General features: G+C 41.4%; 1 protein-coding gene and 1 non-coding gene across 5 annotated transcripts in view; both read right to left on the minus strand.

The window, feature by feature from the left end:
- The window catches only part of TCEANC2 (transcription elongation factor A N-terminal and central domain containing 2), a 44,196-nt gene that overhangs the window by 13,706 nt on the left and 14,484 nt on the right, over positions 1–16,006 (minus strand). For all 4 annotated transcript variants that reach the window (XM_019957422.2, XM_019957423.2, XM_019957420.2 and 1 more), the window contains exon 3: positions 12,470–12,611. In XM_019957422.2, coding sequence (XP_019812981.1) covers positions 12,470–12,611 — 142 coding nt within the window. The remainder of the gene's footprint in view (positions 1–12,469; positions 12,612–16,006) is intronic.
- LOC139182386 (small nucleolar RNA SNORA42/SNORA80 family) lies at positions 10,439–10,568 on the minus strand. The gene has a single exon (XR_011566051.1). It is a non-coding gene; the product is annotated as a small nucleolar RNA SNORA42/SNORA80 family (small nucleolar RNA).

Below are 16,006 nucleotides of genomic sequence, written 5' to 3' on the forward strand. Positions count from 1 at the left end.
CTTTCAGGGAAGCCCCAGGGCATTTTAATACTTATATTGAGCACCCACTAACTGCCTGGTGCTGTAGATACACATGAGTGAGACACAGACTCTGGAATTTAACCTACACACAGCCCTGCCAATGTGTGCAAATTAGATTCATGTATAAACATATTCATTACAGTACTGTGTACAGCAGCAACACGCTAAAAACAACCTACAAGCTCACCATTAAGGGTCCAATTTGTTAAATGAAAGGAGTACATCAAGGCTATATATTGTCAGCCTGCTTATTTAACTTACATGCAGAGTTATATCATGAGAAATTCCAGGCTGCATAAAGCACAAGCTGGAATCAAGATTGCCAGGAGAAATATCAATAACCTAAGATATGCATACGGCACTATCCTTATGTCAGAAAGTGAACAGCCTCTTGATGAAGGTGAAAGAGAAGAGTTAAAAAGCTGGCTTAAAACTCAACATTCAAAAAAACTAAGATCATGGCATCCAGTCCCATCACTTCATGGCAAATAGATGGGGAAACAATGGAAACAGTGAGACTTGATTTTCTTGGGTTCCAAAATCACTGTAGATGGTAACTGCAGCCATGAAATTAAAAGACCCTTGATGCTTGGAGGAAAAGCTATGGCAAACCTTGACAGCATATTAAAAAGCAGAGACATTACTTTGCCAACAAAGGACTGCATAGTCAAAGCTATGGTTTTTCCAGTAGTCATGTATGGATGTGAGAGTTAGACCATAAAGAAGGCTAAGTGCTGAAGAATTGATGCTTTTGAACTGTTGTGTTGGAGAAGACTTTTGAGTCTCTCGGACTGCAAAGAGATCACATCAGTCAATCCTAAAGGAAATCAATCCTGAATATTCTTTGGAAGGACTGATGCTGATGCTCCAATACTTTGGCCACCTGATGGGAAGAGCTGACTTAGTAAAAAAAACCCTGATGCTGGGAAAGACTGAAGGCAGGAGGAGAAGGGGACGACAGAGAACAAGATGGTTAGATGGCATCATCGACTCAATGGACATGCATTTGAGCAAGCTCCAGGAGATGGTGATGGACAGGGAGGCCTGGTGTGCTGCAGTCCATGGGGTCACCAAGAGTCAGACATGACTGAGCGATTGAACAATGAATACTTTGCAGCCACTAAAGACTGCAATCGCTCTATATGTAGTAACGTGGAAAGATGATTACTTTATTCAGGTTCTCAGAAGAGCCTGCATAGTCTAAGTCAATATTTATTTTTAAAATTACATTTGTATACACACACACACATACACATATAAATACATATATTTGCTCACATGCAGAGAAAGAGTCTAAAAAATTCTGTAAAGAAATTATTTACGAGGGTCTCTTCTAAGTAGTGGGACTGTGTGTATCTATGCAGTTCAACTCAAAATCTCATGGGTTGGCTCAACCTGTAAGGAATCCTAAAAAAGCGGGTAAATGGTATACTGTAGGTGCATTTGAGTGTCTTTGGAATAGAGATCTTTCCCTTCATGTGTTCCCCACCTTATCCTTTTCTCTTCCCAAGAAAGGCACTGTTGATCCAGCTTTCTCCTTGAGAAATGAAGATGCAGAAGTCCCTCAAAAAGAGAGTGCTTCTACTTGTCCACTGGACCTTTTTATCGTGATGTTACTTTATCACTCTGTGGCATCTGGCACTGCTGCCTTCTTCCTTCTGAAATATTCTCTTCCACCGCTTTTTGAGGTACCACCTGTTAATGGTTCTCCTCTTCCTTCTCCATCTCTTCTGCTGGTTATGTGCCTTGCCAAACCTTTAATTACCAGTGCAGCCTAGCTGGGGCATTGTCCTTGGCCTCTTCTCTTCTTTCTTCAACTGTTTTTCCTGAGTAATCTTACCCGCTTCTGGGGCCCAACTACCATCTGCAAGCAGATGACTTCCAAAGGCTCTCACTGAGCTCAAGACCCATGTATCCAGCCCCTGCTGGACAGCTCTACTTGCTTATTTTGCAAGCCACCTCTAGCTCAGCATTTCTAAAATGGAAAAGTGGAACTCATCACTTCCCCCTCAGTCCCTCCTCCTGTATTTCATGGCAGTGCTACTCACTCATCGTTTTTATCTCCTTAACATTTCTTCTAACTTTTCCTTTTTCTCACTTCCCACTTTAGTCTCACTGCTGCCCTGATTCAGGTCCTCATCACGTCTTCACCGGTCTACTGCAATGACTTACTAACCAATCTTTGTCCCCAGACTGGCTTTCTCCGATTCATCCTCCATATTAAAGTTAATTAACCTTTTAAAAACACAATTTGATCACATCATTCCCTTACTGGAAGCCCTTCAGTGGCTTTCTCCTCTGTCTTCAAATTAATTTCTCAGTATAGATTCAAGCCCTCAATGCCCTGGAACCTCTTTGGCCATATCTCTTACCATGTCTCTCTCTTTCTTCAGTCTCAACCTTCCTACATCTTGCCCCCCAGGGACAAAGTTCTAGTCATAGAGAACAGTTTGCATGCCCTTGTTTGGGGTCAGGCTGTCTGGCCTTCTTAAATTTCTGTACCTTAGCTCACAGTTTCCTCTGCCTAGAAAGGTTAAATGCTCATTTTTTCCTCTAAGCTTGATGTAAACATCTTGGGGGCAGAACTCCACACCTTACTCCTTACTCCAAGATACATTCCCAGCTCCCAGCACAGTGCCTACCACAAATCATTCAAGAAATGTTTGCTGAACTGAATCAGTTATATTAAAAAAAAAAAAAAAAGTTTACATTTGGCTTTCAAATTGGCTTTGTAGTAACATCTGAATATGGATACAGCTGATTGGGAAAATCACACAATTGCAAACAAAATAATGGAACTATACTCTAAAGTACTGAATGAAAAGGTTCTAATTCTTACCCACTGCTAAGAATGCTTCTTGTTTACTACTCCAAATTTTATAGGAATTATCTCATTTTTTAATAACTAAAAAATGAATTAAATACTATTGTTATATCTCTTTTTACAAGTGAGAAACTGAAGCTCAGCAAAGCAATCTGCCCTGGCCTCACAGCTAGTAAGCGTGGAAGCCAGAATCTGAGCACAGCTGCCTGACCCTAGAGTCTGCACACTTAACCCAACACCCTGTCCTCCTCAGTCATTAGGGACTGGCATATAGGGAGTGTTCAATAAAGCTCTGTTGAGATAATGTTGTTCACCTTCTTGATATTCCCAAATCAGAAGAGCACAGGTCCTGAGAGGTGGCCAGATGGCAGAAAACGTGGGCTCTCAGGCCAGGACAAGTGATCACTGCTCCTGGCCCGCAGGGGGCAGTATACTCCACAGTGTCCCCCACTGCAGCCCCACCCAGCCTGGTCAGAAGGCTCTCCCAACACCAGGCAAACACTCCAAGCAGGGCAGGTCTAAGGAGAATGGGGGGTGCAAGATTTGCCAGTAACAGGGTGACAAAGGGAGGAGTGTCAGCAGGGAAGGCATTCAGTCTGGGGCAGGAAGAGAAGAGAGGAGGCCTAAGGAACCGCCTTCTATAAAACACAAGGCACAGTGAAACTTTAGATCAGAAAATGAATTTCGCGATAAGAATAATGACAGTTAGCCACTGCACTGAACACTCTACACTTAAGTCAATGAACTCTCAGAACAACCCTATGAGGTAGGTGCTATGATACCCTGTTTGACAGGTAAAGAACCTGAGGAACTAAGAGTTTAAGGAACTTGCACAGGACACAGCAAATAAGCAGCAAGGCCAAGTTTCAAATGTAGGCAGTCTGGCTCCAGGGCGCAAGTATTAAACCTATACTGTTGCCTCCAGTGATCATATAGTCCTACCTCCTCCTGATTCAGATGAAAAAATGAGGCTCCATGACCTTTCCCCAAGGTCACAAGTTGGTCAGTAGCTACATCAAGGAAGTTAATGATCTGCAAAAAGTCATTATTTGCTCCATGAAGTTTATGTTTTAAAGCAAGCAGTGCCACTGGCTGGTCTTATGATCTAGGTCAAGTCCCCTGGGTTGGAGAGTATGGGGTTTCTGCATCCCAGCACATTGTTAAGAAAAACTCCCTGCAGGAAGTGGTCTTTTGCTCATTTAACAAACATTATCAAATACTTAGTTAAGTACCAGACCCTGTGCTAGAACTTGGGATAGAATGTTGAACAAGACATAGCCCTTTATTCAAGGAGCTCCACAGAGGTCTAAGCACAGGAGAAGACATCTAAACAAAAACAAATGCAGCCAAGTGTCACAGGTTCTCAGACAGTGTTGAAACGGGAACCCAAAGGAGAGTCAAAAGGACAGAGAAGTCAATCTGGCTGGCAAATGGGCCAGGGAATACCATGCAAGAGGCAATTCTTGTCCTAAGTCTTGACAAGCAGTGGAGTGAACAAGAGCAGAGAAGCTGAAACAGCAGTGTAATTGGAGCGCTGTGATAGGCAAAATGATGTTCCCAAAGATATCCATGCCCTAAACCTCAGAACCTATGAATATGTTGCCTTACAAGGAAAAAGGCGTGATTAAAGTCAAGGACCCCAAAATGAAGAGATGAGTCTGGATTACCTAGGTGGGGCCAATCTAATCACATAAGTTCTTAGAGGCAGAAGAGTGGGTCAGAGACATGAGGTGTGAGAAAAATCCAACCCACCATTACCAGCTTTGGAGATGGAGGAAGGGAATCACAAGCCACAGAAAGCAGGTGGCTTCTAGAAACTGGAAAAGGCAATGAAACCGATTGTCCCCTAGAGTCTCCAGGAGGATTGCAGCCCTACTGACACCGTGATTTTAGCTGAGACCTGTACTAAAGGTCTAACATACAGAAATGTAAGATAATAAATCTAATGTTTAAACCATTAATTTTCTGGCTTTTGAATAGTGGTGCTGGGAAAGACTCTTTAGAGTCCCTTGGACAGCAAGGAGATCAAACTAGTCAATCCTAAAGGAAATCAACCCTGAATATTCATTGGAAGGACTGATACTGAAGCTGAAGCTCTGATACTTTGGCCACCTGATGCTAACAGCTGACTCACTGGGAAAGACCCTGATGCTGAGAAAGATTGAGGGCAGGAGGAGAAAGGGGGTGAAAGAGGATGCGATGGTTGGATGGCATCATCGACACAATGGACTTGAATTTGAGCAGACTCTGGGAGATAGTGAAGGACAGGGAAGCCTGGAGTGCTACAGTTCATGGTTCACAGAGTTGGACACGACTTGGCAACTGAACAACAATAGCAACAACAATTTTGCGGCAGTTTGTATGGCACTATTCCTAGACAATGAATACAGGAGCGTCTCAGTAGTTCAGGATTGCTAAAACAGTGTGAATCTATAGAACAACCTGAGAAAGGAAGGCCGCTGGAAAGTACCTTGCCACTAAGTTACCCTGTGAACCTGGGCAAGTCAAATCACATACCCAGTCATTCATTCACTCACTAACTCATTCACTCACTCAACAAACACTTTTGCTTCACAAAGAAGATTATGTTTCCTCTGGGCCTTAAAGGTCCAAGGTACCCAGCTCAAGCACCTTGAGCCTGCCAAGGTGCATCTTTGGGTTTCAGGAGGTGGCAAGACATGGCCTAAGTCCCTCTTAGCTTTGTAGTTTATTTTGTTTCCTGAACTGGGGCAAGTTACATTAAACTCTCTAAGCCTCAGTGTTCTCATTTGTAAAATGAGAAAATAATAATATTTACTTTATAGAATTGTTATATAGATCAAATGACGTCATAGTGTCTTAGTCACTCAGTCGTGTCCAACTCTTTTCGACCCCATGGACTGTAGCCTGCCAGGCTCCTCTGTCCATGGGATTCTCCAGGCAAGAATACTGGAGTGGGTTGCCATTTCCTCCTCCAGGGAAGTCATAGTGGGGAAAGCATTTTGTAAGTATAGGGTTTTTTGTTGTTAATCAATTATAAATGAAAATCAGATCAATATGATTGACTTAAAACCTTTCCCAGATTATTTATATCTGCAGTATTGCAGAAGTAGAGCATGCTCTCCTTGTAGGCTGGGTGCAAGGCCTAACTACACTGCCTTACCAGCCATTTACTGACACCCCCTGCCCACTGGTTTCCTTTATAATAAAGGTATTCAAGCCACGGAGGCCCGATTAAGAGGCAGATCCAAAGGCTTTTGCCCAGCTAGCCCTCAACTTCCCAGACCACTTGAGAACCGTGAGGCCACTCACTTTCCCTGTCTCTTAAAACACTCTCCTCCTTAGTCCACAGGTCACTGCATGGCCCTAGTTCTCTTCCTCTAATTACACTCCATCCACTTCTTCAGCAGCTCCACTTCCTCTTCCCACTTTCCTTCCACGGATATTCTCCTCATTTCAATCCTTCAGCCCTTTAATCTTTTCTTTTACTCAAATAATTCATCCACTTAAATGATTTTAAGCAAACGCCTCCAGGCAAATGTGTTCCAAATACAGATTTTTAGTCTAACTATCTCTCATCTGAGTTTCAGTTCTCCATCTCTAACTGCCTATTGGACATTTGGTCCTAGAGAGTTTATGTCAGAGCAAACACTGACTAAAATGAAAATACTAGGAGAAAACTCCCATATGACGTACACAAGAAAAGGCACTAAATTCTGATTTAAAAGAGGTGAGCTTGAGCAGATGGCAGAACCCATAGAGATAGTCCAATAAAATAAAGGCACATATGGCTGGGATTCAGGGCACAATGGCAGTCTGCTAACCAAGAAAGAACACTGCCCCAAGAGACCTGGGTTCTCATTACATCTCCGGTGCTAACCCACTATGTGGCCCTGGATAAGTCACTTCATCTGTCTGAGTCTGAATTTCCTTGTTTATAAATTGAGGTAGCTAAATGGATTTATAAGTTTATGACATTGACATTTATAAAGTTCAAATACAGATAACAAAAATTATAAGATCTCAATAGACAACACAAAAATTCACACAAAGAGGGCAGAGTGCCAATAAGCCAATAGAAAACAATCCATTCTATACAGCAAATGAAAACAAGATGTTATTGGAAATGGTACTAATGTAAATTAGAACAGTAATTCTAAAAATCTAAGATTCAGAAATGGATCAGGACAGGAGACGCATATCCAGGAGTTGTCTGAATTAAGGCCTCAGTTAAGTGAAGAAGTGAACAGCCTCTCTGGCTAAGTGCTCTAAAGCAGAGCCAAAGACTGAGGTCTCCGAGCTTTATGGAACAGTCCCCTCTGAGAAGACAGGGAACAAAGATGGAAGAAACAGAGAGAGGCAAGAAACAGGAATACAGAAAGCTAGAAATACCATGGAGAAAACCTTGTTTGATTTTGTCATTTTCATTCATTTGATGAATATATCCTGAGCATAGGCCACATTAATGCTTAAAACACACTGGTGAATAAAATACACAGCATGGTCCTGCTGGCATAGAGTCACTATAAATAAAAACAACAAAGTAAATAACCAAATAAGTAATTACAAACTCAGACAAGGACTTGAAGGAAATAAACATTGATAAAATAGACAAAGAATTACCAACAAGTTCAGTGTCATTTATGTTAACAGAAAAGAGAGTAATCAATGGTCTCAAATTCATGGTTCTGGGAAGATGAGAACTGAGACAAGACTATTGGATTTGGATAGGATGAAATCACTTGTGTCCCGAGAGAGAAGAACAGTGGTTGTGGGTGAAGCCAGCATGGAACGAGAGAGTGGAAGAGCCAGAAATGGGAGTTGCGATTATTAATCATATTGAAAGGAATCTGACTATATAAAGAAGAAGAGAAACAAGGTATCCGGAAAAGATGACAGACAATTAAAGGAGAAGATTTAAGTGTATGTGAAGGCAGAAAGCAAGCACATGAGGCTATGAGAGGCATCCTGGCATTCTCATTTCCACAGCCAATTCCTGCAAAGTCCGGTCCATTCTCCCTGATTAAGGCCTCCCTACGAACCTGTTGCTCAACAGGTTGTCTTCTCTATTTTTAAAATTAGAACATTTTTCAATCCCACATTCCTTTCTGATATTGCCACCTCTCTCTTTCAATACCAAACTTCTTGAAAGAGTTGTCTATTTTCACAGTTCATTTCCTTACCTCCTCTTCACTCAAGCTTCTGCCCTTAACCATGCCTTTGAAACTGTCCTTAGCAAAATCATGAATGACCTTACTTTGCAAAATCCAACATGCACTTTAAAATTCGTTTCTTTGGCCTTTGACAACGATGGACAGTGCTGACGAATCCCCTCTCAGAACCACTCTTTCTCTTTCCACAGCAACATTCTCTCCTGTTTCCCCAATCACACCTTTCCCATCTCCCACAAGCCTCTTGCCTGTTGGTGTGCTTCAGGATGTGGGATTTGGCTCTTTGCTTTTCCTACATACTCTTCCCGGGCAATTGCCTTGCTTTCTCACTACATGCTGATGGTGACTCTCAAGTATATATTTATAGTCCCTCCTTAGCTCTAGCCTTATATATCCAACATTCTGTTGGATATTTCCTCTTGGATGTCCCACAATATGTCAAACACAGTGAGTCCAAAACTGAACTTACCATTCCCCCCACCTCCAAACATGCTGTTTCCTATCCTAATGAGTAGTGCTGCCACACACCTATTTGTCCGTATCAGAAATCTGGGCCTCAGCCTTCACTCTTTTCATTCCCCAACATCCAATCAACTTCTAGGTTCACTGGATTTTAATGCATTTATGTCTCTTGATTCCAACCACATTTCTCCATCCTCATGATTACAACTCCTTCCGGGCCACCCTAATTTCTCATCTAGATGTTTTAGTAGCTTCCTAACTGGGCTTTCTGCCTCCAGGTTTGCTTTCCTCAAACACTCTTCCCCTATGGCAGAGACAGGTATTTCTAAACTGCAAATAAGAATTCAAAAATCCTTTGATAACAACCACTTATGATCTTTAGGATCTGAGGTTTTATAGTGGACTAAAGCTACACTTTCACTGCAATACAATTTGATTCTGGATAAAAGTCATCTCAAAAAAAATAAGCGGAGGCTAAAGGCATAGGGTTATCCTAAGGGCCGACTAATAGCAGCACTACTGAAATACTCTGCTTTGGGTCAGTGGTGAAATGAGAGAGCTAATGCGGGGACTCTGATTCTGAGCTAGGATCCTTGAGTGGGAGAGTAAAGCATTTCAGGTCAGAAGTGGTTCTTGACTACTGGCACAAACAAAAAAAGAAGCTAACCCCCTCTACAAAGAAATGTTTCCAGTTTAGCCTCACAGAATTCCACATATTGAAAGAAAATAATGAGCTCACAATTAAAAATCAACAAACAAGGAATTCTCTGGCAGTTCAATGGTTAGGCCTCTGTGCTTCTGTTGCTGAGGGCCTATGCTCAATCCCTGGCTTGGGGAACTAATAAGATCCTACAAGCCTCATAGCACAGCCCAAAAAAAAAAAAAAAAGAAAAATCAACAAGCACAGGGAAAGGCAAACACCAGGAGAGTCAACAGAAACAATAAACACTAGAGTTAAACCCTAAGGACAACAAATATTAGAATAGTCAGATGACTACAGAAGAACTATACACTATATGTTTGCAGACATAAAAAGGCACAATCACAAGTGTGTACAAATAACATTTAAAAGAGACAGATTTTGGGAAGAAAGAAAGCTTGCAAAAATTAAAAAAAATGGTTTCAGGAAGAAAGAACTCAATGAATGGGTGAGATAGCAAATTAGAGTCAACTGAAAAGAGAATTGGTGACTTGGAAGATATATCTCTGAAGAAATTGCCCACAATTTTATGAGAGACAAGGAGACACATGAGCTAAAGAAAATGGAAAATTAAAGCTCTAACCTATTTCTAATTGTAGAATCCCAAGACAATGAAAAGGAGGTGCTTTGAAGAGATAACCACTGTAAAACTTCTACAAATGAACATAAATCCGCAGGTCCAGGAAGAAGAATATATCTAGGTTAAATTTAAAGAAACACATGCTGTGATAGCCAGTCTACAAGACAGCCCCAGTGATCCTCACCTCTTGGTGTTCATAACCCACGTGTAGTTGTCTCCCAAGCTGTACCCAGGTTGGTCTGTGTGATCAACAGAATATAATGGAAGCAATGGTATGTCACTTCCAAGATAAGATGATAAAAGATACTGTGGTTTCCATCTTGGTTATTCTCTCTTGGATCACTTACTCTGGAGAAAGTCAACCATGATGCCATGAGCAGCCCTATAAAGATATAAGCCCAGGCATAGGGCTGATAAGAAACTGAGGCCTTCTATAAGCAATCCTGTAAGTGACCCATTAGGAGCAGATCTTCAAGCCCTGCTCAAGCTTTCAGATGATTACAGCCCCAGTCAATAGCTTGATTGTAACCTCTTAACAGACCATGAGTCAGAAGTACTCAGATAAACAGCTCCCAGATTCTTGACCCTCAGAAAACCTGTGTGAGACAACAAATACTTTAGCTGCTAAACATGGGGGTAATTTTTACACAGAGACAGGTAACTAATACACATGCTAAGACAACATTTTCGGGTTTTTTTCCCACTGTGCAACCCACTTCAGTGCCTGCAGCCTACAGACAGAGGCCAGGCAATGGTTTGGGGCCAGTTTGCTCTGTCATGGGATGCTATGAGAGGCCTGGGGGACAGCCTGCCATAAACCCAAACTCATGCCTAAGACCAAACAGTTTCAAATGACTTACAAAGAATCTTTTCCATCTGATCCAGACTCTCTAACTGATTACATTTCAAATATACCAGACTGCTTTTAGTCTCTGCAATGCACCATGCTCTCTCTGTACAGCTCACATGACATAGTCCTGCATGACACATTCTTTAACATCTTCTCTACTCTCAACACACGTACTCCTTGATCTAACTTCTCCTCATCATCAGAGCACTCACAGAAATCTCATGGGACAGGGACAGGAAGGACTCTAAAGGTGGGAGAATGTAAACATTCTCAGGCAATGATACAAATGAATCTTCAGGCTAGCACCTAACATAACTACAAAGGAACCGAGGAACCCTTATATTCCACACAACCTTAGGCAAGGCCCGGGATAAGGTCAAGACTCAAATGTTGGATGGTTTCCAGGTCCTCCTAAGTCATACCCCCTTGCTGTGGTTTCATTATGATCCCTGAATTGAAATTCCTGAACATCAGACACGCCCATTCTTGAAAGCATACTCGTAATTGTACTTAGCATACTTGCAACTGTACTCAAAGGACAAACAGAAATGATTTTTAAAACTGTCATCTGTTCTGTAGTGTAGGATAATTCCAGTCTATTATGTCGATATTTAAGATCTGATTGTAAGTGTATTTGCGGTGTGCCTAAATATGAACATATATATACACACATATGTACATGTACACATCATAAAATATTAACCACTAGTACCCTCTACTGGTGGAAATACCTTATCTGCTCATATGAATGGTCTTATTGCCCTCTAGTGACCACAACCTATAAAGAGAAAATCCAGCAGCAGATGGGAGAATCTCCTTGGCTATAATGATAGGGTTTTATGTTCTTTAAGCATCTAATTTTCTCAGATTCTGGTTTATATTACAGGGGTGCAACTCTCAAGACTCTTGGGGGAACCTCTGGGGGATTTCACACAGCTCTTGCCAGCTGTTAGCGCCAGTCTGAAGCTACTCTCTCTCCTGCTTCTCATGAACAAGAGGTCAAGGGGAGGCAGAGAAGGCAATGGCTGCACGGGTGAGGGCAAGCACAGCAGCTGTGAATGACTACCCTGGACTCCCTGGGGACTTGGGAGCAGCTTGAGGAACACATGTTGGCCCTCCCTCGCATATTATTCACAGTTGTGTACTGTACTAGAACGGTAATTCGATGTAGTTCCTGACTTACCTCTTAAGATAACTCCAATGCTGTAATAAGTGATGTAAGATGCTATCATTTTGCTTTTACAAACCATGCTTTGGAAGTTACTTCTACTTAAGACAGAAAAGCCAAGATTTAAGTGACCTGTTGCCTCTTCTACAGAGTTTTTTCTGAATTCCCCAGATGTAAGACTACTCTGTTCTCTGTGCCAGCATACACCTTGCACAGATCAGAATGGTACCACAGACATTATTCATATATTTTAATTTTTAATCTAAACTATTTTACTACTTACACTTGTCTACTTGCTGGTTTCTCCACCAAACCCTAAATTCCTTGACGTCACAATCATGTCTTCTTCATTTTTGCACACCCAGCATCAAGCACACTCAAAACATTACCCACAGATCATGCAATAAGTACAGAAACTGAAGTAAGCATTTAGAAACTTTTATAGTAGTCTGACAAAGTACTTCCACATCTGTTGAATCTAATTTTTTTAGAAATAGGGCTTGCACTCTGCATATTTTAATTTCATTTAATTGTTAATTTTATTATACTATAAAAGTATTAGTCTACAATCAATGGAGAATTTTTTAAACAATGGTCTCTCACCACAGATAGTTTGAGAAGTACTGATATGATAGATAACTATGTTTGTGAGAGAGAGGAAGGAGGAAGGAGATAAAACAGAAGTACTTCTCATAAAATTCAGAAGGAACATACCTATCTTTGTTGACTTTAACACTTCTCTGGAAGGTATTTTCTTCTTTAATTCTCGTAAGGCTTCGACTAGATTCTCTTTGCTTTGATCAGGAAGCTCCAACATAGTTTTCCATCTTTTTATGTCTTCTATAACCACAACTCTCTGGGAAAAAGAAAAGTCATTTGGAAAATGGAACATTTTCATTAGAAAGACATCTGCCTTCACCTGAGCTAATGGGGCTCCTACTGACATATGAATTATTGATTATGACCTGAACCAAAGCACAGTATATTGATGGCCCCAAATGATGGGTAATTGCTTAAAAGCAGCCCCTGCTTACTGCAAATCAGGAAGAGAGTTACATCTATTAGGAAAAGTGCAAGTTTTAATCTTACCATGTCGGACACCACGGGGCACTTAGCACTGAGAGGCAAAAAGGAAGAGAAGAAAAGAAAAACGATGCTGAGGTGAACCAACCCTATAGCTCACTTAAGTGTCTCAATCCATAGGGGAGGACAGAGAGCAGAGAATTCATAAAGACATAGTTATTTCAACAATAAAAAGCACACTTCAACAGCTTCCTACTTCCCAGATGGTAAAACTCAAACCTTCTCTTGTATGAAGAATTTTTAAAACTTCAAACACAAAAAGTTAGAGTAACTCGACCACTTATAATGAAAGAGTTACATTTTGCCATTTCACATAAAACAATAAAACACTGTATAGTTCAAGTCTCCTTACACCCTTTACCCTTTAATCCCTTCCTTCCATATCTAGAAAAAACTACCATCTTAAAGTTGACATGAATCTTTCCATTAACTGTAAAATATTAACAAGCAATCCAGGTGAAAGGGATGAGGAATGTCTTTGTACTATGTTGCACTTAAAATTATTTTCACTAATAATTTTTTAAAATAAACTGGGAGACAAAAAATAAAGTTGCTTTTATAATAACAAAAAAGTTTTGTTTCTTGTTTTGTATCATTATACCTTGGGGTGGTGGGCCGGTTAGGGTCTGGGAAGGGGCACAGGGGCTTCTGGTTCATGTCCTGTTTCTTGATCTGGATACTGGTGACACAAATGTGTTGTGAAAATCTTTAAGATGTACACTCATGATTTGTCTACTTTGCTACATGCCTGTGATAGTTCAATAAAAAGAAACCCCAAAAAGTCTTCATTTACCGCCCTGGGCAGGGTCTAGCCTAGCTGCCTGTGCTGGGAGAAGGGGTTGTCTGGGGACTTCTCTATTTCCCCATCTTTGCTTCTCCTCCTTCCCCAGCTGCTTGTTTGCTTTAGTCTCTGATCCTTCCAGGTTTGAAACTGGGAAAAGGAGGTACAGTAACAGACAGGAAAAGCCTTACTTTTGGTTGCGATGCTGTGCTCACCAGGTTTCAGTACTCTCTAGACTTGGCAGATAGTCAAAAGCTGACTCTCTCTCGTGAGCTGTTTCTGTGGTCCCATGGCAGCTCCCAGGGTTGAGCTCTCACCTGTGGTATTCCCACAGCACTGGCAAGGTCTCTTCCAGCCAGCCACATACAGGTCTACCCTAAGTCTCCAGCTTCTGGCAACCAGCTTCATACATTCTCTGAAGGGGTCCCATTACCCTTCCAAGGATCCTTGTGAACCAAGCCCCTTTAATTCAACTCCAGGTTAACCAGTATTATCTCTGCTATGCCCGCATCTTTGCCCTGAAAAACTCTGAGCATAACAGCCTTCCAAATGCAACCACTTCCCTTTCAGTGGCATCAGTAAAAACCTTCTGGTTTTAGACTTTCCCAGGCACAGGTCTGGTCTCTGTCTACCAACGCCAGGAACTGAGGTCAAGTTCTCCAAAAGAAAATACCACAGCCATCCCATTTTATCCAAAGGAATTTTCATTCCTTTCTTTCTTTACCTTCAACTTTCCTTATTACCTAAGATAGGTGATAGGTTCAGGATTCCAAAACCGGTCTTCACATCCTGCCTTCACAAGTTCTGCACAGATGGTTTAGAATAACTTTTGGGAACACCACTTTATACCTAATGCTTTGTTCTCAAGGCTTCCCAGGTGACGCTAGTAGTAAAGAACCCATCTGCTAGTGCAGGAGACCTAAGAGACATGGGTTCAATCCCTGGGTGGGGAAGATCCCCTGGAGGAGGGTATGGCAATCCACTCCAGTATTCTTGCCTGGAGAATCCCGTGGACATAGGAGCTCGGCAGACTACATTCCATGGGGTCGCAGAGTCAGACACGACTGAAGCGACTTGGCATGCACACACACACACTTTGTTTTCAGTCCTTAGGAACCCTAACCAAAATTGAGACAGAGGACTTTTCTATGGCCTGTTACAATATAAAATAACATTGGTGTTAAATGGCATGAAAGACAAATGAATGAAGCTAGGTAAGGGATATTTTCGGAGAAGGCAAAATACTGAAGACCCACTCCAGTACTCTTGCCTGGAGAATGCCATGGACAGAGGAGCCTGGTAGGAGTCCATGGGGTCGCTAAAGAGTCAGACATGACTGAGCGACTTCACTTTCATTTTTCACTTTCATTCATTGCAGAAAGAAATGGCAACCCACTCCAGTGTTCTTGCCTGGAGAATCCCATGGATGGTGGAGCCTGGTGGGCTGCTGTCTATGGGGTCGCACAGAGTCGGACACAACTGAAGCGACTTAGCAGCAGCAAGGGATATTTTCAGTAGGAAGTAGATATAAATATATTATGCAACTTGCACTTCTCACTCAATATAGTTTGACTCACCCATACTGATGTGTATAAACCCAGTTGATCCATTTTGATAGTATTGAATATTATTCCATTATTTTTATATACAATGTCTCAGCGTATTAAAATCTATTCCCCTAATGCATATTTAGCATTTTCTCCCCCTCATATTTTTCCTATTATAAACACTGCTTTAGTGAACTCCTGCCTATTATATATTCGTATGTCTTCTATCCTTCACTTTCAACTTTTCTGGGTCATGCTTTAGTAACTTATGGCTGCTTTATTTTGCTCCTCCTTCCCCATCCAATCTGAAAATTTCTATTTTTTAATAGGCATGGTTAATCCATTTGCATTTATCATCATTCCTGATATACTGGACATACTTTCTCTTTGCCTTTTTTCTTCCTTTCTTATATTTTATTTAACAGCCCGAGTTTTCCTTAATCTTGTTTTTCCTCTCATGTCTTGGAAGTTATACATTCTATTTCTATCATTTTAGTGTTTGTCCCTACAATTTTTAAGATACTCAATGAAATCTATACCAAGTCTCTACATTATAGAAAACTCCTGTTAGAAATATATGTGGTCTCTTTGCCTGTCCTTCAAGTCTCTTAACTTTTCTGCCATATTTCTATTTCTGTGGGATGCATTCTAGTGATTTCCTCAGGTCTAGCTTTCAATTTGGGCTTCCTTGGTAGCTTAGATGGTAAAGAATCTACCTGCAATGCAGGAGACCCAGGTTCAATCCCTGGGTTGAGAAGATCCCCTGGAAAAGAGAATGGCTACTCCAGTATTCTTGCCTGGAGAATTTCATGGACAGGGGAGTTTGGCGGGCTACAGTCC

This window comes from Bos indicus, chromosome 3 (genome assembly GCF_029378745.1).
Source record: "Bos indicus isolate NIAB-ARS_2022 breed Sahiwal x Tharparkar chromosome 3, NIAB-ARS_B.indTharparkar_mat_pri_1.0, whole genome shotgun sequence".
Lineage (NCBI taxonomy): Eukaryota > Metazoa > Chordata > Mammalia > Artiodactyla > Bovidae > Bos > Bos indicus.